The sequence below is a fragment of the Oncorhynchus keta genome, chromosome 23 (genome assembly GCF_023373465.1).
Source record: "Oncorhynchus keta strain PuntledgeMale-10-30-2019 chromosome 23, Oket_V2, whole genome shotgun sequence".
Classification (NCBI taxonomy): Eukaryota; Metazoa; Chordata; class Actinopteri; order Salmoniformes; family Salmonidae; genus Oncorhynchus; species Oncorhynchus keta.
Window position 1 is genome coordinate 45,391,126 of NC_068443.1, and position 24,808 is coordinate 45,415,933.

Here is a 24,808-nt window from a genome sequence, read left to right on the forward strand (position 1 = left end):
AACGATGAATCAAAGTTATATTTAACTTTGTTCTTATTGATAAAAAAAGTAGTATACTACTTTTACAGTAGTATACTGATGAATCTGACATTAAATACATTAAATACAAATGTTTTTTTCCCCAGGGAAATGCTGAACCTGTGCAGCCTGTACGTAATACATCCACACCTGACTTCCAAATCACCAATCAAAATCCCTTTTGGAAAATATTTACGTGCCTTGATTTCAAAATGTTAATATCTGTCACCTCTGGTCGTACCTGTCATCAAAGCCAGTTGTTTGATACCTGTATGTTTTTCACTCTTTTCGTCACAATCCAGAACTGTTCACTAGACTCCACCACAGACCAATCCATTAGCCACAATCCACAGTCACAATTGTCTTCTTTTGTGTCTTATGCCTTGTCTTCTTTCTTTACCTCTGTCAATTATTTCACCTTCTCTCTCTGTCCTCTTGTGATAAACACTCTCTGTGCTCTCTTTACCTTACCTTCACGCACCGGCTTGGTCCTTCCAGATGGATTCTGGGTCTATGAGTACTGTGGGTGTGGAGGAGGATGGGGGCGGCGGTGGCGAGGCCCCGAACACTGCCGACTTTAACCCTGGGTTCCCCGCATTCCCCGAGCAGGCGGGAGACCCCAGCTTCGCCACCGACTGGGCTGCTGACTTCGGCTCGGCCCCGGCAAAAGGAGACTCTGTCCCGTCTGCCACCGAGGCGGCAACCAGCGAGGTTCCAGCGACCACAGGGCAGGACGAGGCCCAAGGCTGGCCTGCAGCGGACGGCTGGGGCGGGGAGGCAGGGGAGGCAGCAGCAGCAGAGCAGCCACAGGGGGCCGAAACGGCCGCAGCTGGAGACGAGGTTAGCGGCTGGGATCCCAACCCCCAACTTACCCCCAACTGTGATCCTTGTGCAGTGGGGGGCGACCAGCAGGCCCAGCAGGAGCTGGGGAAGGGGCCACCAGAGGCAAGATCATGGGGATGGGGAGAGGCAGGGGAGGCAGGGAAAGGGGAGGCAGGGTCAGGAGAGGGATGGGAGGCAGGGTGGGGAGCAGGTCAGGCAGATTCAGAGGGATACGAGGCAGGTTGGAGAGATCGTCGCAAATCCACACCGGGCCTGCGCATCACCAACGAGCATGGCCAGATTATTGAGGACACCCCTGAAGGCATCGAACCTGGCCTGTACCTGGTCCGGCCGGCCGGAAGAGAAGGTTTCGGCTCAGAATATGAGACAACGGAGGAGTGGGGGGACTCAGTGGGGCAGAACGGAGGATGGGCCAGCACTGACGATGAACTGGATTCCGCTGCAGACCAGGGTTTCACAGACCGTAGCACAGCCCAGGAAGGCTTCGCAGACTGGGCTTCGAGTGATCGGGCCACCCCTTTACAGGAGGAGAAGGCTCTGGCAAGCGATGCAGGGTTCGCAGCTGACTGGGCCCAACCAATAGAACAGGCACCAACGCAGTCTGCCGAAACAGGAACAGCATTTGCGGATCCAACCAGTGTCCCAGAACAGGGCTCAACCGGTGATCAGGTGATCCATTTTGGGACCGATCCTTTTGTGGAGATCCCTGGGGAAGGTGGTTTTGAGTCTGACCCCTTTGCAGAGACGCCTGGGGGATTTGCCTCAGATCCTTTTGCGGAGACTCAGAGGGAAGGCGGTGGAGGGGATTTTGCGTCTGATCCTTTTGCGGAAACTCATGTGGGAGGGGGATTTGAGTCTGGTCCCTTTGCTGTAACTCAAGGGGGAGGTGGGGAAGTTAGATTTTCGACAGATCCATTCGCAGAGACGACCGGGGAAGTTGGGGCAGGGTGGGCGGCAGACCCTTTCGCTAACAATGGTTCAGTCCAGTGGGCAGGTTTCCCAGCTCCCTCCGCAGAGACAGGGGGCGCCACCACCGACAGCGGGTCCTGGCAGGAAGTCAGCGACAGCAGTGGCTTCTTCTCCTCAGGGGGTGACGGCAGCCAGGCAGGGGACCTCTTCGCCTCCTTTCCCGGGCCAAGAAGCGAAGCAGTAGCTAAGGAAGGAGTCGTCCGCCGAGCTCACAAAGAGCCTGATAACTCGGACCTGTCCGAAGACGAGGTCGCGAACAGGAGATACGGAAAGTTGTACCAAGAGATAGATACAGAGAAGGAAGAGGTACCTGACTTCCTCCCCCCTCTACGTAGAGAATAGCGTAGAGTAGTCTAGAGCAAACAGAATCCCCTCTTCCTTATTTTCCCTCCCACAGATGTACAAATTATAAAATAAAAAGTGCTGTCCCGCAACCCTACCTGGATCCTGCAGCGCCACAGAATCCCAGTCCTCTTCTCCTCTCTCTCCTCTGCTTGCTTGTCTGCTTGTCGGTTCCACTTTGTCAATTTGATTAAAAAAACATTCCATCACTTGCCGCATAATTAAAAGACATTTCAAAGCAGCCATGCCAAAAACCTTCCCATACTAATTGTGTGTCTGTGATTTGATTTAGGTGACCAACAATGCATTTAACGGATTTCCCCAGGTAATTAGTCTCGACCAAATTTCTATTTTAGTGATCACAAGATGACATTGAGAAAGGGATTCATCACTGCCTTGTTAGTTAGAGCAGATGCTTTGTCATTAAGAAACTAAAATATAATATGGTAGAGGACAGGATCAAGTTGGATCAGTTGCAACAGATCATTAGGAGGAGATGTTACCATTTTTTGGTTTAAAATCATCTCCATTTGTGTCGCGTATTTATTTATTTTTTCATCCTGTGAATGAAAATTACTTAAAACTGACAATACATATTATACACTATATATATACAAAAGTATGTGGACACCCCTTCAAATTCGTGGATTTAGCTATTTCAGTCACACTCGTTGCTGACAGCTGTATAAAATCGAGCACACAGCCATGCAATCTCCATAGACAACATTTGGAGTAGAATGGCCTTACTGAAGAACTCAGCGACTTTCAACGTGGCATGCCATCTTTCCAACAAGTCAGTTGTCAAACTTCTGCCTTACTAGAGCTGACCTGGTCAACTGTAAGTGCTGTTATTGTGAAGTGGAAATGTCTAGGAGCAACAGCAGCTCAGCCGCGAAGTGGTAGGTCACACAAGCTCACGAAGCACGTGGCGCGTCAAAATCATCTGTCCTCGGTTGCATCACTCATTACCGAGTTCCAAACTGCAACTTCAGCACAAGAACTGTTCGACGGGAACTTCATGAAATGGGTTTCCATGGCCGACCAGCCCCACACAAGCCTAATCTCACCATGCATGTTGCCAAGCATTGGCTGGTGTGGTGTAAAGCTTGCCGCAATTGGACACATTCTCTGGAGTGATTAATCACACTTCACCATCTGGCAGACAAATCTGGGTTTGGCGGAAGCCAGGAGAATTCTACCTGCCCGAATGCATAGTGCCAACTGTAAAGTTTGTTGGAAGAGGAATAATGGTCTGGGGGTGTTTTTCATGCTTCGGACTAGGCCCCTTACTTCCTGTGAAGAGAAATCTTAACTCCACAGCATACAATGACAGTCTAGACGATTCTTTGCTTCCAACTTTGTGGCAACAGTTTGAGGAAGGCCCTTTCCTGTTTCAGCATGACAATGTCCCTGTGCACAAAATAGAGGTCCATTCAGAAATGGTTTGTTGAGATCAGTGTGGAAGAACTTGACTGGCCTGCACAGAGCCCTGACTTCAACCTGTTGAAGGAATTTAATTCCTCTGTTTTAATTCCCAATCAAAATTAAACATTCTGTCAATTCATAAGAATTTGTATGACCCTTATTTTATAAGAATGGACAGAGCCCCGGTCTTAAAAGTCAAGTAACAGCCTTTCATCAAGAGAATACTGGGTTCATACACATTTTACCACAGGTTATAAACTGAAAATGACGTCAGCGTTTTCTAAATGTTCCGTCTCTTCTTGACACTGGTAGAAAGGCCCTATAGTTCTCAAGCCTTCCCTCCTCGCCTAGAGCCAAGGTCAGTCAGTGTAGATAAGCATTCTAGACAGTCTGGAGATAGTCCGTCCCTGCCATCTGGAGATAGTTCATTCATTTGTACCAAGGAGCAGACCGTCATTGTTCTAAACTCTTGACTACATTATATTCGATACTGGGAGCAAGAGAAAAAATTCATACATGTACAGTAACATAATAGTATTCGGATTAGTCAGTCCTGATTGAAATGTATACATAATTAGTCATCATTGATAAAAATGCCCTTACCACAACCCCATCGAACACCTTTGGGATGAAGTGGAACGCCAACTGCAAGCCACGCCGAATCGCCCAACTTCAGTGCCCGACGTCACTAACGTTCTTGTGGCTGAATGGAAGCAACTCCCCGCAGCAATGTTCCAGCATATACTGGAAAGCCTTCCCAGAAGAGTGGAGGCTGTTATAGCAGCAAAAGGGGGGACCAACTCCATATTAATGCCAATGATTTTGGAGCGAGATGTTCGACGAGAAGGTGTTCACATACTTTTTGTCATGTAGTTTACTTACTTGCAGATTAGTTTAAAAAAACTGAAGTATTTAAATTAGGTATAAAGTGACGTTAGAAGATTGTAGGCCGCAAAAGCTTATCTCCTGATGCTGCTAGTTGATGGGATTAGTTACGCACGCGTTGTATAACAAAGTAACTTCAATAATATTCCCCAATTTGAAAAAGTAACGCGTTACTTTTGTAACACATTACCACGAATACTGGTTGCAATTGACCCATAATATTGAACTTCCAGATATATAAAAAGCAGTTCCTGCATAAAGAAGCTAAAGACTGTCTTAGTAGTAGAATAGTATGAAGTTTACATGGTTGTAGCATTCAGGGATATTACAATAAACGAGAACTAAACTACAGTTTTGTAAACTAACCAGGTATGTAAAAAAAAACAAGTTGGGTAAACTTATGCTAACAACAATAATGTAGTTGGGCAAATTTGCTAACAAGGCGAATAGAGTGTAATTGCTGCAAAAACTCTTCACTGTTTGAAAAGGTGGATAAACTATGCTTACATGAGTTTACCCTCCACTCTATCCCGGTTACAAACACTTTGTCAATCCCTCACTAATACTCTCCCCAAAATTATCCCATCATAACTTACCTTTCAAAACTAACATTTTATATGCTCTGATATTTTATTACTGCTGGTTTGCTGCCAGTGTAGTTTTAACTTTCTCCCTCTCTTTCTCTTTCCACCAACTTATCTTAAAGATGGAAGCAACAGCCCCAACATTTGTTGCGGATTTTGATAAGCTGGTAAGTCAAGTGTCAATATGACAGACGTTTTTGCTCTTCCATTACTAACTTTTATGTCTTTATATTTGCTTTATTATATGTGTGTGTGTGTGTGTGTGTGTGTGTGTGTGTGTGTGTGTGTGTGTGTGTGTGTGTGTGTGTGTGTGTGTGTGTGTGTGTGTGTGTGTGTGTGTGTGTGTGTGTGTGTGTGTGTGTGTGTGTGTGTGTGTGTGTGTGTGTGTGTGTGTGTAAACTCAGCAATTAAAAGACATATCCTCACTGTCAACTGCGTTTATTTTCAGTAAACTTAACATGTGTAAATATTTGTATGAACATAACAAGATTCAACAACTGAGACATAAACTGAACAAGTTCCACAGACATGTGACTAACAGAAATGGAATAACGTGTCCCTGAACAAAGGGGAGTAACAGTCAGTATCTGGTGTGGCCACCAGCTGCATTAAGTGCTGCAGTGCATCTCCTCCTCAGGGACTGCACCAGATTTGCCCGTTCTTGCTGTGAGATGTTACCTCACTCTTCCACCAAGGCACCTGCTATTTCCCGGACATTTCTGGGGGGAATGGCCCTAGCCCTCACGCTCCGATCCAACAGGTTCCAGACGTGCTCAATGGGATTGAGATCCAGGCTCTTCGCTGGCTATGGCAGAAGACTGACATTCCTGTCTTCCAGGAAATCATGCACAGAACGAGCAGTATGACTGGTGGAATTGTCATGCTGGAGGGTCATGTCAGGATGAGCCTGCAGGAAGTGTACCACATGAGGGAGGAGGATGTCTTCCCTGTAATGCACAGCGTTGAGATTGCCTGCAATGACAACAAGCTCAGTCCAATGATGCTGTGACACACCGCCCCAGGCCATGATAGACCCTCCACCTCCAAATCGATCCCGCTCCAGAGTACAGGCCTCGGTGTAACGCCCATTCCATCGACGATAAACGCAAATCTGACCATCACCCCTGGTGAGACTAAATTGCTAAGAAACTGAAGATCTCGTACAATGCTGTGCACTACTCCCTTCACAGAACATCGCAAACGGGCTCTAACCAGAATAGAAAGAGGAGTGGGAGGCCCCAGGGCACAATTGAGCAAGAGGACAAGTACATTAGTGTCTAGTTTGAGAAACAGACGCCTCACAAGTCCTCCACTGGCAGCTTTTGTGTTTGTGTAATGGTGTGGGGAATGTTTTCCTGGATTTCCACAGGAAAACATTCCCCACACCATTCCCCACACTTGATGCCAATTGAGCAAAGTTTTCATGCCCCAAAGAATGGTTGAGGCAAATGGTTGTCACACCAGATACCGACTGGTTATCTGATCCACGTACCTACCTTTTTTTAAGTATCTGTTTTTTTAAGTATCTGTGGCCAACAGATGCATATCTGTATTCCCAGTAATGTGAAATCCATAGATTAGGGCCGAATGAATTTATTTCAATTGACATATTTTTTTAAATATAACACTAACGCAATAAATTCTTTGAAATTGTTGCATTTATATTTTTTGTTCAGTGTAGATGCTTATTATTTATTATTACCTAATAAATCTGCCTCTGTGTGTGTGTGTGTGTGTATCTATTAAAATACTATTCCCTCAACAGCATTATATATATATACATACACACAGTTGAAGTCAGAGTTTGAAGGTAGGCCTTGAAATACATCCACAGGTAAACCTCCAATTGACTCAAATGATGTCAATTAGCCTATCAGAAGCTTCTAAAGCCATGACGTCAATTTCTGGATTTTTCCAAGCTGTTTAAAAGCACAGTCAACTCAGTGTATGTAAACTTCTGACCCACTGGAATTGTGATACAGTGAATTATAAGTGAAATAATCTGTCTGGAAACAATTTTTGTAAAAATTACTTGTCAAGCACAAAGTAGATGTCCTAACCGACTTGCAAAAACGATAGTTTGTTATCAAGAAATTTGTGGAGTTGTTGAAAAACGAGTTTTAACGACTCCAACCTAAGTGTATGTAAACATCCGACTTCAACTGTAGATATATATATGTAATACTGTTGAGGGAATAGTATTTTAATGAGTCACTTCAGGTATCTATTTACATGTTTTGGTGACCCCATTTCCGTTACAGTGTTGTGTTTGTGTACTGTCATCAAATCAAACTTTATTTGCCACGTGTGCCGAATACAACAAGTGTAGACTTCACAGTGAAATGCTTACTTACAAGCCCTTAACCAACAGTGCAGTTCAAGAAGAAGAAAATATTTACCAAGTAGGCTAAAATAAAAAGTAATAATAAAAAGTAACACTATAACGAGGCTTCTCGGGGCACCGGTACCGAGTCAGTGTGCAGGGGTACAGGCTAATTGAGGTAATATGTATGTGTAGGTGGGGGCGAAGTGACTATGCATAGGTAACAAACAAACAGCGAGTAGCAGCTTTGTACAAGAGGGGGTTCATGGAAATTGCCCAGTGGCGATTTTGATGAATTGTTCAGCAGTCTAATGGCTTGGGGGAGAAGCTATTGAGGAGCCTTTTGACCCTAGACATGGCACTCCGGTACCGCTTGCCGTGCGGTAGCGGAGAAAAGAGTCTATAACTCGGGTGACTGGAGTCTGACAATTTTATGGGCTTTCCTCCGACACAGACTATTATATAGGTCCTGGATGGCAGGAAGCTTGGCCCCAGTGATGTACTGGGCCGTTCGCACTACCCTCTGTAGCGCCTTACGGTCAGATGCCGAGCAGTTGCCAGGTGGTGATGCACCCGGTCAGGATCCTTTCGATGGTGCAGCTATAGAACCTTTTGAGGATCTGAGGGCTCATGCCAAATCTTTTCAGTCTCCTGAGGGGAAAAGGTTTTGTTGTCCCCTCTTCACAACTCTCTTGGTATGTTTGGACCATGATGGTTCGTTGGTGATGTGGACACCAAGGAACTTGAAACTCTCGACACGTCCACTACAGCCCCGTCGATGTTAATGGGGGCTTGTTCGGCCCACCTTTTCCTGTAGTCCACGATCAGCTCCTTTGTCTTGCTCACATTGAGAGAGAGGTTGTTGTCCTGGCACCACACTGCCAGTTCTTTGACCTCCCCCCTATAGACTGTCTTATCATTGTCAGTGATCAGGCACTGTTGTCGTCAGCAAATTGAATGATGGTGTTGGAGTCGTGTTTGGCCACGCAGTCGTGGGTGAACAGGGAATACAGGAGGGGACTAAGCACACACAGCTGAGGGGCCCCAGTGTTAAGGATCAGCGTGGCAGATGTGTTGTTGCCTACTCCGTGCTTCTACATCAGCATTGCTTGCTGTTTGGGGTTTTAGGCTGGGTTTCTGTACAGCACTTTGAGATATCAGCTGATGTACGAAGGGCTATATAAATCAATTTGATTTGATTTGATTTACTCTTACCACCTGGGGCCGTCGCGTCAGGAAGTCCAGGATCCAGTTGCAGAGGAAGGTGTTTAGTCCCAGAGTCCTTAGCTTAATAATAACCTTCGTGGGCACGATGGTGTTGAACGCTGAGCTTTGGTCGATGAAGAGCATTCTCTTATAGGTGTTCCTTTTGTCCGTGTGAGAAAGGGCGGTGTGGAGAGCGATTGAGATTGCATCATCTGTGGATTTGTTGGGACGATATGCGAATTGGAGTGGGTCTAGGGTGTCCGGGAGGATGCTGTTAATTTGAGCCATGATCAGCCTTTCAAAGCACTTCATGTCTACCGACGTGAGTGCCACGGGGCGGTAATCATTTAGACAGGTTACCTTCGCTTCCTTGGGCACAGGGACTATGGTGGTCTGCCTGAAACATGTTGGTATTACAGACTCTGTTAGGGAGAGGTTGAAAATGTCAGTGAAGACACTTGACAGTTGGTCAGCGCATGCTCGGAGTACACTTCCTGGTAATCGGTCTGGCCCAGCAGCTGGGCAGCTCACGTCTGGGTTTCCCTTTTGTAGTCCATAATAGTTTTCATGCCTTGCCACATCCGACGAGCGTCAGGGGCGGTGTAGTAGGATTCAATCTTAATCCTGTATTGACGCTTTGCTTGTTTGATGGTTTGTCTGAGGGCATAGCGGGATTTCTTATAAGCGTCCGGATTAGTCTCCAGCTCCTTGAAAGTGGCAGCTCTAGCCTTTAGCTTGATGCGGATATTTCCTGTAATCCATGGCTTCTGGTTGGGATATGTACATACACACACTGTGGGGACGAGGTCATCGATGCAGTTACAATGAAGCCGATGACTGAGGTGGTGTATTCCTCAATGCCATTGGATGAATCCCAGAACATATTCCAGTCTGTGCTAGTGAAACAGTCCTGTAGTGTAGAATCTGCGTCATCTGACCACTTCTGTATTGTGCGAGTCACTGGTACTTCCTGCTTTAGTTTTTGCTTGTAAGCAGGAATCAGGAGGATAGAATTGTATTCAGATTTGCCAAATGTAGGGCGGGGGAGAGCTTTGTATGCTTCTCTGTGTGTGGAGTAGAGGTGGTCTAGGATTTTTTTTTTCTGGTTGCACATATTACATGCTGGTAAAAATTTGGTAAAACCGATTTAAGTTTGCCTGCATTAAAGTCTCCGGCCACTAGGAGCGCCGCTTCTGGGTGAGCATTTTCTTCTTTGCTTATGGCAGAGTTGGTTGAGAGCGGTCTTAGTGCCAGCTGCGCTTTGTGTTGGTAAATAGACGGCTACGAATAATACAGATGTGAACTCTCTTTTTAGATAGTGTGTTCTACAACTTATCATGAGGTACTCTACCTCAGGCAAGCAATGCATCAATACCTCGAGGCTTCTTCAATATTAGACATTGCGTACCAGCTGTTATTGGCAAAAAGACACACACCCCCACCCCTCATCTTACCAGAGGTAGCGTCTCTGTTCTGCCGGTGCATGGAAAATCCCACCAGCTCTATATTGTCAGTTTCTTCGTTCAGCTACGTCTCAGTGAAACATAAGATGTTACAGTTTTTAATGCCCCGTTGGTAGGATCATCTTAATAGTAGGTCATCAATTTTATTTTCCAACGATTGCACGTTAGTAAGGAAGGCATTAGGAGTTTACTCGCTCGCCTCCGACTTCTCAGAAGGATCCCCAATCTGCGTCCCCTTTTCCGGCGTCTTTTCTTCACGTAAAAGGCATGGATCTGGGCCTGTTCTAGTGAAAGCAGGATATCCTTCTCGTCAGACTCGTTAAAGGAAAAAGTTTCTTCCAGTCCGTGGTGAGTAATCGCTTTTCTGATGTCCAGAAGTTATTTTCAGTCATAAGAGACGATAGAAGCAACATTATGTACACAATGAGTAAAAAAATAATTTACACAAAAAGCAAAAAAAAAATACCAGAATTGCACAATTGGTTGGGAGAATGTAAAACGTCAGCCATGTTCTTCGGCGCCATCTTCACATTCATTCAGTTGTATTTGTTAAAGCTGCAATATGTTAGTTTTGCAAATTCACATAGAAATGAGAGTTATAGATCTGTCATTCTCATTGAAAGCAAGTCTATGACGCTTTAGATCTGTTCTGATGTGTGCTATTTCTATGTTTCACGTTCCTACGGTAATGTTTTGCCACTCTTATTTTCGATTTTGTACACCAGCTGAAAATAAAATATTTTTGGTTATGGAAAATATATTTCACAGCGGTTTAGACGGTACAATGTTTTTTGACACAATGACTGAAATTTTGCAACCAGGAAATGGCGGGGTGATTTCTGCATAGTGTATCTTTAAGTGCAGTTTTGGATGTGTTCACACTTATGTTGAATATGTTATCCAAAACACTTATGTTTTTTTTTTTTGTGTGTGTTGCTGCCAAAATGCTCAAACTGTACTCTGAAGCAACGTTTGAACTATACTCGGCAATATTGAATCATCATACTGTACATAGAGGAACAAGTTCCTGCATACAACATTTTAATCTGTCAAGACGGCCCCTATTAGCTCTTCCCAATTTGTGCCCTCCCTTGAGGTATTTCCACACTGGAAAGAGGCAACCGTGACAATCTATTCTGATTTGAGTTCTGTGACATCTGTAAGGTTGCCTTGTATGATGTCATATTATTCAGTCTGCCTTTAAGAGCTTCGAACACATTGTATTCTCTGTTGAAACTGAGTAAATTATTTGCAGATTAAAGGAAACTGCGCTGCAGTTCCACTCTGAATGTTTATGTTGTATAGTTATACAGAGGGTAAAAGGGCTAACCAGCCATACCTATCCAGGTAATGATGATGATGATGATGATGATGATAATAATTCATTTTAACGGTAGTGCATTTGTTGCACCCAAGGTGCTACACCGCATAATCAAAAAGTACAAAAGAGGTATGGTGAGTTGGGACAGGGGGGTTGTGGGGGCTGCTGTAAGACAGGGGATGTTGATCAGTTCTTCCCTCGCCTGTATTTGTGGAAAGAATGAAAGCAATGTCACCATGGACCCTGAAGCTGCTGCGCCCCCAGCTGAGACTGCTGTGGCCCGGGAGGCAACAGCTGAGACTGCTGTGGCCCGGGAGGCAACAGCTGAGACTGCTGTGGCCCCGGAGGTCCTTGGGACTGAGACCTCAGATGCCACAGAGGCAGCGGCCGAGGCAGGGGAGATCCAGGAGCCTGCTTCCCCGACTAGTGAGGCCGAGGCAGCCGAGAGTGCCACCAGCCCTGGAGAGGAGAAGCCTGATGTGAGTGACAGTTAGCTATTATATACAGTAACTGTGAAATAGCATGGGTCATTCCCCAGCCATCTATGGTCCAAGTCATCCTTATAGGCATAGTTGTATCCCTCTGTTTAAGGGAACCTTTTCATCACCGTCATCATCATCATCATCATCGTATTTATTATCATCATCATCATCATCAATATTTTCATATTGTCAATATCATCATCATCATCATCATCAATATTTTCATATTGTCAATATCATCATCATCATCGTCGTCATAATCATCCTCGTCATCATCATCAGTGTTTTCACCTTTGTCATTATCATGATCGTCGTTATCATCCCATTCATTATATCCGTGGAGATGCTTTCTGATGTCCTCTGTTTTAAAAATGTTACTTTGCAATTATCGACACCTTCCTTGTCATTCAATTATGTTCTCCTTGATTTTAAAACTTACCATTTTAAACTTGGTACTTTTTGTTTTGACCTCAATCCACTCCACAACTCCCATTTATTGTTTTATAACACATCTGTACATTATGACAGGATTCAAGTCTTAAATATGACATTCTTCTCTAACTCACTCTTGGTATAGTCCACTGTGGGGTCTCCAGTGACATCTGCAGAGCCTGAGGGGGCTTCACCAACTGAGGTATGTGTAAGATCCTCCCCTTTGTCCACTCACGCCCTCCCATTACTGTTCTGTGACTCGGTTCTGTGAGAGTTACATTGAAGTCCATCTTCTTTCAGTAGCCGGGCCCAAACCCTACCATCACCATTGTCAAAGTGTCATGAGGTTGAGAGATTGTCCGTGTCGAGACTTTGTGAATAACTAAAAAAAAAAAAAAAAATATGCCATTTAGCAGACGCTTTTATCCAAAGCGACTTACAGTCATGTGTGCATACATTCTACGTATGGGTGGTCCCGGGAATCGAACCCACTACCCTGGCGTTACAAGCGCCATGCTCTACCAACTGAGCTACAGAAGGACCATTGACCATTGATTGTAATTGAGTGCATCATAGTCATAGTCATCTTGGGTGGGAAATGTGTGTGTGTCTGTGTCGGAATGTGATTGAAGAATTAGGGTGGCATTTTTAATGATCTATATGTTTCTGTTGGGATGTCATGCATGCACATACTATTCTTGTGTATTCCAAAATATGCTCATGTTCTGTTCCTATGAGGCTGGTGTGTGTAGTTTTATACATTGTGACACACTTGTTATATTTGAGTGTATGAGCTGTTCAACCCTACTCCAGGTTGGAGCCTGGGGCAAGCACTAGACACATCGCAAAGAGATACACTACATGACCAAAAGTATGTGGACACCTACTCGTCTAACATCTCGTTCCAAAATCATGGCCATCGATATGGAGTTGATCTCCTTTGCAGCTATAACAGCCTCCACTCTTCTGGGAAGGCTTTCTGTATGGACCTTGCTCTGTGCACAGGGGGAATGTCATGCTTTAACAGGAAAGGGCCTTCCCCAAACTGTTGCCACAAAGTTGGAAGCACAGAATCATCTAGAATGTCATTGAATGCTGTAGCGTTAAGATTTCCCTTCATTGGAATTAAGGGGCCTAGCCCGAACCATGAAAAACAGCCGAGGCCATTATTCCTCCTCCACCAAACTTTACAGTTGGCACTAAGCAATGGGTCAGGTAGCGTTCTCCTGGCATCCACCAAACCCAGATTAGTCCGTTGGGCTGCCAGATACTGAAGCGTGATTCATCACTCCAGAGATTAGTCCTGCCGACCATTTGCATTGTGCATGGTGATCTTAGGCTTGTGTGCGGCTGCTTGGCCACGGAAACCCATTTCATTAAGCTCCCGACAAACAGTTCTAGTGCTGATGTTGCTTCCAGAGGCAGTTTGGAACTCGGTAGTGAGTGATGCAGCCGAGGAAAGACGATTTTGACAAGCTACGCGGTTCAGCACTCTGCGGTCCCATTCTGTGAGCTTGTGTGGCCTACCACTTTGTGGCTGAGCCGTTGTTGCTCCTAGACGTTTCCTCTTCACAATAACAGCACTTACAGTTGACCGGGGCAGCTCTAGTACGGCATAAATTTGACAAACTGACTTGTTGGATAGATGGAATTCTATGACGGTGCCACGTTGAAAGTCATTGACATCTTCAGTAAGGCCATTCTACTGCCAATGTTTGTCTATGGAGATTGCAATGGGTGTGGCTGACATAGCTGAATCCACTAATTTGAAGGGGTGTCCACATACGTTTGTATATATTGGGTATGTGCCTTGGGGAGTTGCTCATTTACGAAGGGTAATTACAATTGCTGTGTGTATATGGCTCTTATTGTCATGCTTGACATGGGAGTGGAGGAAATGTCTGTAGATCCATTTACTTTCTTCCATGTGCCAACCATGTATCAAAACGACTTAAAAAAGCTGAGTAGCCTTATTTTCGTTCATTTGATTTTAGATTTTCCTTGATATAGATGCTCATTTTTTTTTAAATAATTTCCTTGAACAAGAGTATATCCCACTAAATATAATAATAATAATATAATAACCACAGAATCTGTGCAGAATCTTGATACACCAAGATAGTCTGTACCTTGAAAGAATGGACCAAACATTTCCTTGCCAACACAGCAATGACTGGATGCAACGATTCCTCAAAGTTTGCATCTCAGTACTTTACGTTTTGCACTTGCATGAATGCTATACTAACAATGTCAATAAAAAGGAGAACCGCTGTTATGTATGTAATTGATGCAGATTAATCTCAATATATCAAATGCAAACTCAATGCTAAAGGCTGTACTGAAAAAGCTTAGGTAGCTAGCTAGGTGCATTAAAACCTCTTTCTGCGCTTAGATCCTCCCAGTTGAAGAGGCTGAAAAAGCATTCCCCAGCGAAACAGCTCCCCCGGTAACTATAACTTATGCCAAATTTGGCAAAAAGGAAGCTAAAATCATATTTGGCCGAGTATCTTGTGTGAGTTTGAACCTCAAGTCATATTTTTACAATGTTTTGTAGAATCTTAAACATTCAATTGTATTTGACACAGTGTCTCATATAAGCTTTAAGGTTGAGTCATACAGGACATTGAGGTCTGACTCACTCCAAAGTACACAGAGGATGCTATTAAAACAAACCCAAACCTTGGATTTCATGTGCCATTCGAAATGAGCATTTATACTGTAGAAATGTCACTCAATGTATACTGTGACATAAATTGTCACTTTCCATCATTAAATAATGTTAATAATAATAATGTTTTTTCCAGACAACGGTATTCACCAAAATCTGGGTTTGTGTGAATAGCACCCAGTCTCATATGAGTTTGGCTATATCCCCAAACCCCTGTTCCATGTATTCCCCATAAAGCTCCATGCTTTAAAATCCCAGAATCTAACATACATTGATAGTTATGTCACACAGTTATGCCACATTACAAATCTTTATAGAGCATGATGTACAGTTATAGATGATTTGTGAAGCATCTATGTGGTGCTTATGAAGCCTTCATAAGATGCACTTTAAATAAAGCAGGACCCAGGTCCCTATAGGAACCAATGCCTTGTGAAATGTATCATCGGCCATCAGAAGTCTCAACCTTTTGAATCTTGAAATTCCACAATGTTATATACTCTCATATACTGTACGTATATGAGTTGAAATATCAAAATGCTATATTTATTTAGAAGTATAGCAAATAGGTCACAGGCGGTTGGTGACAGCTTAATTGGGGAGGACAGGGTCATGACAGGAACAGAATAAATGGTATCGAACATGTACAACATGTTTTCCATGGTTGATACTATTCCATTCCAACCATTTATTAAGAGCTATCCACCTGTGACATAGGAGTACACAAAATTAAAGGAAACATACAAAATAACTTGAAATAACCAAACTAAATCTGGAGAGTCGAGAGAGGCCATCCTCGAGGCTTGAAAATATTTTTTTTCCCCCAGATGTGATTGTGAATCAACTCTCTTTTGTACGTAGGAATCCGTTCCGACCCCGGAGGAAATGAAGGAGTCCCCTGTGGAGGAGACTCCGGTAATTATTATCCCAAGATTCCCAAACCCCATTCCCAAAACTCTTAATATCCATGATCCCACATTTGCCTTATTCAACTAAGCTCAGTAACTGGGACCTATTGGGACCTGTCCGAAAGTCCATTGAGTCACTTAAGCCTGAAATAGGCTCCAGAAAATAGTAGTGATTGTTGTTATATACTTTCATATTACAAGGTACATGTTCTGAGAACATGAGGCGTTCAAATGTAAAGGCCCACCTCAGAGGAAGTTGCTGCACTTATTTAGAGTCTTTCCTGTCCTAGATCAGAAATGACTGTTTAGGTTCCACCTCGAAAACTGACGCAGGCTGTTAATACATATTTAGAAATTGGGGCTGGGAACGTTGTGGTGATTTCCACATGTAGCAGAGAAATAACAACAAATAAGTCACTGGCTGACAGCTGGCAGTTTAACTAGCTAGCGTGCTAACCGTAGCCAGCTAATGAACGTTATTGTGAGCACCATTTTCAGTTAGCACAGGTGAAAATAATGATTTCATAATAAGAAAACCAACCGACCGGTCAAGAGATCTTAACTAAACTGTGCCTATACGAGCTGTTGAAATGTTGAGGGTTGACGTTTGTTTGACTCTTGCCATTTGATAATTCCAGTGAAACCAAGTCAGATTCTAATCGTCATTAGTATTTGGACTGCACACAGACAGTGGTGTAAAGTACTTAAGTAAAAATACTTTAAAGTACTACTTAAGTCGTTTTTTGGGGTATCTGTACTTTACTATTTATATTTTTGACTACTTTTACTTTTACTTCACTACATTCCTAAATAAAATATTGTACTTTATACTCCATACATTTTCCCTGGAAACCCAAAGTACTCCTTACATTTTGAATGCTTAACAGGACAGGGAAATGGTGAAATCGACGCACTTATGAAGAGAACACGTGGTCCTCCCTACTGCCTATGGTCAGAGGGACTCACTAAACACATGCTTTATTTGTAAATAATGTCTTGAGTATTGGAGTGTGCCCCTGGCTATCCATAAATTTTAAAAACAAGAAAATGGAAATGATTTATTCTTTTACTTATACTTTTGAAGTATATTTTAGCAATTACATATACTTTTGATACTTAAGTATATTTAAAACCAAATACTTTTAGACTTTTACTCAAGTACTATTTTACTGGGCGACTTTCACTTTTACTTTAGTAACTTTCTATTAAGGTTTCTACAGTGGGGCAAAAAAAGTATTTAGTCAGCCACCAATTGTGCAAGTTCTCCCACTTAAAAATATGAGAGAGACCTGTGATTTTCATCATAGGTACACTTCAACTATGACAGACAAAATGAGAAAAGAAAATCCAGAAGATCACATTGTAGAATTTTTTATGAATTAATTTGCAAATTATGGTGGAAAATAAGTATTTGGTCACCTACAAACAAGCAAGATTTCTGGCTCTCACAGACCTTCTTTAAGAGGCTCCTCTGTCCTCCATTCGTTACCTGTATTAATGGCACATGTTTGAACTTGTTATCAGTATAAAAAACACCTGTCCACAACCTCAAACAATCACACTCCAAACTCCACTATGGCCAAGACCAAAGAGCTGTCAAAGGACACCAGAAACAAAATTGTAGACCTGCACCAGGCTGGGAAGACTGAATCTGCAATAGGTAAGCAGCTTGGTTTGAAGAAATCAACTGTGGGAGCAATTATTAGGAAATGGAAGACCACTGATAATCTCCCTCGATCTGGGGCTCCACGCAAGATCTCACTCCGTGGGGTCAAAATGATCACAAGAACGGTGAGCAAAAATCGCAGAACCACACGGGGGGACCTAGTGAATGACCTACAGAGAGCTGGGACCAAAGTAACAAAGCCTACCATCAGCAAGGGCATTGAAGATGAAACATGGCTGGGTCTTTCAGCATGACAATGATCCCAAACACACCGCCCGGGCAATGAAGGAGTGGCTTTGTAAGAAGCATTTCAAGGTCCTGGAGTGGCCTAGCCAGTCTCCAGATCTCAACCCCATAGAAAATCTTTGGAGGGAATTGAAAGTCCGTGTTGCCCGATTTGACACACTGAACTCTATCAGAAAATTAGTTGGTGAACCAGGCGAGGCAATCATTTGAGAAACCAAAGCTGTCGAGTCTGCTGTTGAGGATGTGGTGATTGACAGAGTCGAAAGCCTTGGCCAGATCATTGAATACGGCTGCACAGTAATGTTTCTTATCGATGACGGTTAAGATATCGTTTAGGACCTTGAGCTTGGCTGAGGTGCACCCATGAACAGCTCTGAAACCAGATTGCATAGCAGAGAGGGTATGGTGAGATTCGAAATGGTCGGTAATCTGTTTGTTGACTTGGCTTTCGAAGACCTTAGAAAGGCAGGGTAGGATAGATATAGGTCTGTAGCAGTTTGGGTCAAGTGTGTCCCCCCCTTTGAAGAGGGGGATGACTGCAGCTGCTTTCCAATCTTTGGGAATCTCAGACGACACGAAAGAAAGGTTGAATATGCTAGTAATAGCGGTGGCAACAATTTTGGCAGATAATTTTAGAAAGAAAGGGTCCAGATTGTCTAGCCCTGCTGATTTGTAGGGGTCCAGATTTTGCAGCTCTTTCAGAACATCAGCTGACTGGATTTGGGATAAGGAGAAAAGGGGAGGCTTGGGCGAGTTGCTGTTGACCGGGGTAGCCAGGTGGAAAGCATGGCCAGCCGTAGAAAAATGCTTATTGAAATTCTCAATTATAGTGGATTTATCAGTGGTGAGGTGAGATCACGAGGTGAGATCGTGCATGGAGCCCCAGACTGAGGGTGATTGACAATCATCTTGAACTTCTTCCATTTTCTAAAAATTGTGCCAACAGTTGTTGCCTTCTCACCAAGCTGCTTGCCCATTTTCCTGTAGCCCATCCCAGCCTTGTGCAGGTCTACAATTTTATCCCTGACAGCCCCCTGGTCTTGGCCATTGTGGAGAGGTTGGAGTCTGTTTGATTGAGTGTGTGGACAGGTGTCTTTTATACAGGTTACGAGTTCAAACAGGTGCAGTTAATACAGGTAATGAGTGGAGAACAGGAGGGCTTCTTAAAGAAAAACTAACAGGTCTGTGAGAGCCGGAATTCTTACTGATTGGTAGGTGATCAAATACTTATGTCATGCCATAAAATGCTAATTAATTACTTAAAAATCATACAATGTGATTTTCTGGATTTTTGTTTTAGATTCACAGTTGAAGTGTACCTATGATAAAAATGACAGACCTCTACATGATTTGTAAGTAGGAAAACCTGCAAAATCGGCAGTGTATCATATACTTGTTCTCCCCACTGTATCATACATTGACTAAAATGATGACTTATTGTCTTAAATCAATGTGCAACAGCCTGGGTAAGCTCTGGCCATCGTCTCTCAGCTCGAAAACAGTGGATTTCTACTGGTGTGGGTGTTTAACTATTCCCGAAATTAAACAAAAGGGCTATACCAAACAAAGTCAAACGAACAAGGCGACAGTTAATCCACAAAAAAAAATGGGAATACCACAACCACGATCGCATCGCAATAAATGTTTCTACTGCCAACTAAAATGTATATGCATTTGCTGTAGGCAGATGTCAGTCGAATGTTTTACATTGAAACTGCTTTTCAATGGTTCACTTTGCTTCTGTTTTTATTGCCCCCCATTCCACGGTAGACGTTACGTAATTGCTTCCCATGTAGTATTGTGAACTGTCATTAATTGCTGCTGAACCGCAAACAACTGCAATAATCATAACTCACAGTTCTTGTGAATGCTACCTTTAACGCCGCCGTGACAAAATCTATGAAAGTTATTTTCGTCCTTTTCTTATGTAGGAGGTTGCAACTTTACTGAGCGTTCAGATGGATAACTATTTGGTGAAGAACAGACATTGTACTTTGTGTAATGGAGAACAGGCACTTGTCTTAACTCTTCTTTTTTTTTTATATCCGTAGCCTTATGGTGGTTGGTCTGCATCAATAACATCTCTTTGTCTGAACTGTAGGCACCTGTGGATGCTAAAGGTTTTCCTCAGGAAGGTAACAAACTGACTACTGAAAGTTGCATCCCCGTTATCCTCATCGTGGTGATGTATCTGATACCAGTGCCAGCATTGTTGCTAACACTTTATTTGAATCTGCCTACATAATGGGATCATTATGATGACATACTGCAGACATGACAAAAGCGAACGTCGCAAAAAAAGTTGTGGCATCTGATTTCCGCTACCTGGTCTGTGAGATGTACTGTTATTTAAGTTTGTTGCGCAACAAAAGCACCTGCTATATAATTTGAAGGTTAAGTGTTACTGAGTGATGGAAATGTTGAAGTAGCATGGTATCCGGATTGCTGCACAATGCTCAACATTATGAACATATCATCTACAAGCTTGGTATCAAACTTGTCCTCAAAACGGATCTCCTTTATAGGATACTGTTTTCACACATCGAAAACAAGCTTTTTTGCTGTTAATATTTTCTATCAAAAGCCTCCTTTTCACATGACTTTACTTGAAACAAGCAGTAGCAAGTAGGTTTACAAGTGTTAGGTGTTACACCAGTAGCACTATCAAAGATCTACTAGTCCACTGGGCACACGCTGCTTGGGCCAACGTTGTTTCCATGTCATTTCAATGAAATTACGTTGAACCAACATGGAGTAGACGTTGAAATGACATCTGTGCCCAGTGGGAGATGATGATTTGGGCAGATAGTAGTTTACGACGTTTTTGAAGTAAATGTATTTTCTATGGTGTGTTATAAACCTTGTTGTGTAATTCTTCCAGATCCTGTTTGTTCATACATACATTGTTATTATCACTTATAACTTTAACCCTTAAATTCAAAATTCAAATAGCAGTTCTGATACAAGTATGTTTTTTTAGCTGGCAACGTCACGGAAACGATGCGTACGCGCCAATGGCAGAAGTCTGTCTGTTGTGATTCTGGATGGCCAGATAGCAACAATGACAAGAAGCTGCCGTGTGGGGAATCGTAGGTGGCTCTTTCCAGCTACTTGTATCTTGATCTTGATACTATGTCTTGTTTTGAGGTGTCTTGACCGATGTCACGTCTATGCTAATATGGCAACAAAAAAAAATGCATTAGCTTGCTAACCAACAATAACATTGGAGACGAAATATAGTTTACAAGTTGTCAGCAACCTAAGCCAACCCCGTCTGTTTTGCCCTATAGTTGCGCACGCTACGGTTTTGTTGCTAAATAACCAACCTATCTATGCTCTAAATATTTTATGTTCATATATTGTTTTGTGTTGAATAGTGCTGTTTTTGCCGTATATATTTTGAATGTATATATTGTGTTGTTTTCTGGTGGTTAAACTATATTTTGCAGTGCTGCTAGTAGGGGAGACCAGGGGTAATTGTAACACATTTAATTTTCTCAAACAGAAACCAGCTAGTGTGATGAAACAGTATATGCCAATGTTTAAGTTCTCTCCCTGCTTGAAATTGTTCAGTCAAACATCTCACTATTACTATATGTTGGCTTAACACTGACAAGTGTCACTATTCGTGTCTCTTGCTAGACACATAATGTTTTGTCATGGCTGCTAGGGTTGGGGTGCAATTGTAATACAAGCAGCCAAATGTTGAAAATAAGGGATTTTACTTTAAGATTGTATTAATTATACAAATACTAACTTAAAATAGCCTTGGGGTTCTGTAGAGTGCCAAATAATTTAAAACAGATATGACCTGTACAACATCAGACAATTCAAGATGTTTTGAGGGGAAGCGAATGGGGTTGTTACGGTAAATATTGGTTACGTACATAGAAATACTTGTATTTATTGCAAAATCATTCCATACTGTATGTCTATGATATGATCGTTCATAAACTTGACTGTTTTTTTTTAAGTTAAGTGAGTTTATATGATTGATTTATTTGACATTTGACCCCAGCTACTGTTACATTTTCCCCGTGCCGGAAGAATTGTAATGTCCAGACTTTTTGGACTAAAATCAATATTGTGATCTGACGGTCTTATGTACAGACCCATTACATTTACATTTAAGTCATTTAGCAGACGCTCTTATCCAGAGCGACTTACAAATAGATAAATGGTATGAATGATTAGGAGACAGATGTACATAACTTGCCTAGTTTCAAGTAGTCTTTGAGCAGTAGAGAAAATACCAAAAATCTCCCAAACTTCTCACATTCTGAACTGTAAAATAATGTTGTCACCTTATTGCACTGGTGTTTATTGTTATTATTATTATTATTATTATTATTTTATTTTTTACTGTGTATTCGTTTGTGGTGATCACTTCCATACTGTATTTGTTGAAAATGACATTTCCTACGCACATGTAGATCGATGACAATCTAATTCCATTTGAGTGGGAATCTATTCCCCCCTTTATAAATGCCTCTTTTCTGAATAATCCCCCATATTTTCAAACGGTATAAGAATAAGAGCAAACTCGTTTGTCCTCGTGCGCTGAGATGCTCTGACTCGTTGATCAAATCAAGTAATTGAATTTGTCACATGCGGCGCTTACAACAGGTGTAGGTAGACCTTACTGTGAAATGCTTACTTACAAGCCCTTAACCAACAATGCAGTTTTAAGAAAATGTTAATGTTAAGTAAAAAAAATAGATAAGTTAAAAAAAAATATACAATAATTACAAATAATTAAAGAGAAGTCGTTAAATAGCGGTAGCGAGGCTATATACAGGGCTGCCGGTACAGAGTCAATGTGCGGGGACACCGGTTAGTCGAGGAAATATGTACATGTAGGTAGAGTTAAATCGAATCAAATCAAACTTATTTATATAGCCCTTCGTACATCTATTTGTTAATGTTTATCCACTCCACGCTCATACCCAATTTGTGAATATGTATAAGTAGCCTTCATCTTTCTTCGGTTGAACCTAAACGTGCATTTCAAATCAAATCAAATTTATTTATATAGCCCTTCATACATCAGCTGATATCTCAAAGTGCTGTACAGAAACCCAGCCTAAAACCCCAAACAGCAAGCAATGCAGGTGTAAAAGCACGGTGGCTAGGAAAAACTCCCTAGAAAGGCCAAAACCTAGGAAGAAACCTAGAGAGGAACCAGGCTATGTGGGGTGGCCAGTCCTCTTCTGGCTGTGGCGGGTGGAGATAACAGAACATGGCCAAGATGTTCAAATGTTCATAAATGACCAGCATGGTCGAATAATAACAAGGCAGAACAGTTGAAACTGGAGCAGCAGCACAGTCAGGTGGACTGGGGACAGCAAGGAGTCATCATGTCAGGTCGTCCTGGGGCACGGTCCTTGGGCTCAGGTCCTCAGAGAGAGAGAAAGAAAGAGAGAATTAGAGAGAGCATATGTGGGGTGGCCAGTCCTCTTCTGGCTGTGCCGGGTGGAGATTATAACAGAACATGGCCAAGATGTTCAAATGTTCATAAATGACCAGCATGGTCAAATAATAGTAAGGCAGAACAGTTGAAACTGGAGCAGCAGCATGGCCAGGTGGACTGGGGACAGCAAGGAGTCATCATGTCAGGTAGTCCTGGGGCATGGTCCTAGGGCTCAGGTCCTCCGAGAGAGAGAAAGAAAGAAGGAGATAATTAGAGAACGCACACTTAGATTCACACAGGACACCGAATAGGACAGGAGAAGTACTCCAGATATAACAAACTGACCCTAGCCCCCCGACACAAACTACTGCAGCATAAATACTGGAGGCTGAGACAGGAGGGGTCAGGAGACACTGTGGCCCCATCCGAGGACACCCCCAGACAGGGCCAAACAGGAAGGATATAACCCCACCCACTTTGCCAAAGCACAGCCCCCACACCACTAGAGGGATATCTTCAACCACCAACTTACCATCCTGAGACAAGGCTGAGTATAGCCCACAAAGATCTCCGCCACGGCACAACCCAAGGGGGGGGGCGCCTACCCAGACAGGATGACCACAACAGTGAATCAACCCACTCAGGTGACGCACCCCCTGCAGGCACGGCATGAGAGAGCCCCAGTAAGCCAGTGACCCAGCCCCTGTAATAGGGTTAGAGGCAGAGAATCCCAGTGGAAAGAGGGGAACCGGCCAGGCAGAGACAGCAAAGGCGGTTCGTTGCTCCAGAGCCTTTCCGTTCACCTTCCCACTCCTGGGCCAGACTACACTCAATCATATGACCCGCTGAAGAGATGAGTCTTCAGTAAAGACTTAAAGGTTGAGACGGGGTCTGCGTCTCTGACATGGGTAGGCAGACCGTTCCATAAAAAGGGAGCTCTATAGGAGAAAGCCCTGCCTCCAGCTGTTTGCTTAGAAATTCTAGGGACAATTAGGAGGCCAGCGTCTTGTGACCGTAGCGTACGTGTAGGTGTGTACGGCAGGACCAAATCAGAGAGATAGGTAGGAGCAAGCCCATGTAATGCTTTGTAGGTTAGCAGTAAAACCTTGAAATCAGCCCTTGCTTTGACAGGAAGCCAGTGTAGAGAGGCTAGCACTGGAGTAATATGATCAAATTATTTGGTTCTAGTCAGGATTCTAGCAGCCGTATTTAGCACTAACTGAAGTTTATTTAGTGCTTTATCCGGGTAGCCGGAAAGTAGAGCATTGCAGTAGTCTAACCTAGAAGTGACAAAAGCATGGATTAATTTTTCTGCATCATTTTTGGACAGAAAGTTTCTGATTTTTGCAATATTACGTAGATGGAAAAAAGCTGTCCTCGAAATGGTCTTGATATGTTCTTCAAAAGAGAGATCAGGGTCCAGAGTAACGCCGAGGTCCTTCACAGTTTTATTTGAGACGACTGTACAACCATTAAGATTCATTGTCAGATTCAACAGAAGATCTCTTTGTTTCTTGGGACCTAGAACAAGCATCTCTGTTTTGTCCGAGTTTAATTGTAGAAAGTTTGCAGCCATCCATTAAAGTGACTATGCATAGATAATAAACAGAGAGAAGC

At 43.1% G+C, this 24,808-nt stretch overlaps 1 protein-coding gene across 7 annotated transcripts in view; it reads left to right on the forward strand.

The window, feature by feature from the left end:
- amph (amphiphysin) overlaps positions 1 to 24,808 on the forward strand; it is a 144,721-nt gene that overhangs the window by 113,382 nt on the left and 6,531 nt on the right. Inside the window, exons 14-21 of one of the 7 annotated variants that reach the window (XM_052477317.1) lie at positions 126 to 149; positions 517 to 858; positions 2,465 to 2,497; positions 5,189 to 5,233; positions 11,598 to 11,858; positions 12,439 to 12,495; positions 14,686 to 14,739; positions 15,823 to 15,876. In XM_052477317.1, coding sequence (XP_052333277.1) covers positions 126 to 149; positions 517 to 858; positions 2,465 to 2,497; positions 5,189 to 5,233; positions 11,598 to 11,858; positions 12,439 to 12,495; positions 14,686 to 14,739; positions 15,823 to 15,876 — 870 coding nt within the window. The remainder of the gene's footprint in view (positions 1 to 125; positions 150 to 516; positions 859 to 2,464; positions 2,498 to 5,188; positions 5,234 to 11,597; positions 11,859 to 12,438; positions 12,496 to 14,685; positions 14,740 to 15,822; positions 15,877 to 24,808) is intronic. The other 6 variants (XM_052477321.1, XM_052477318.1, XM_052477319.1 and 3 more) reach the window with 6 other exon arrangements.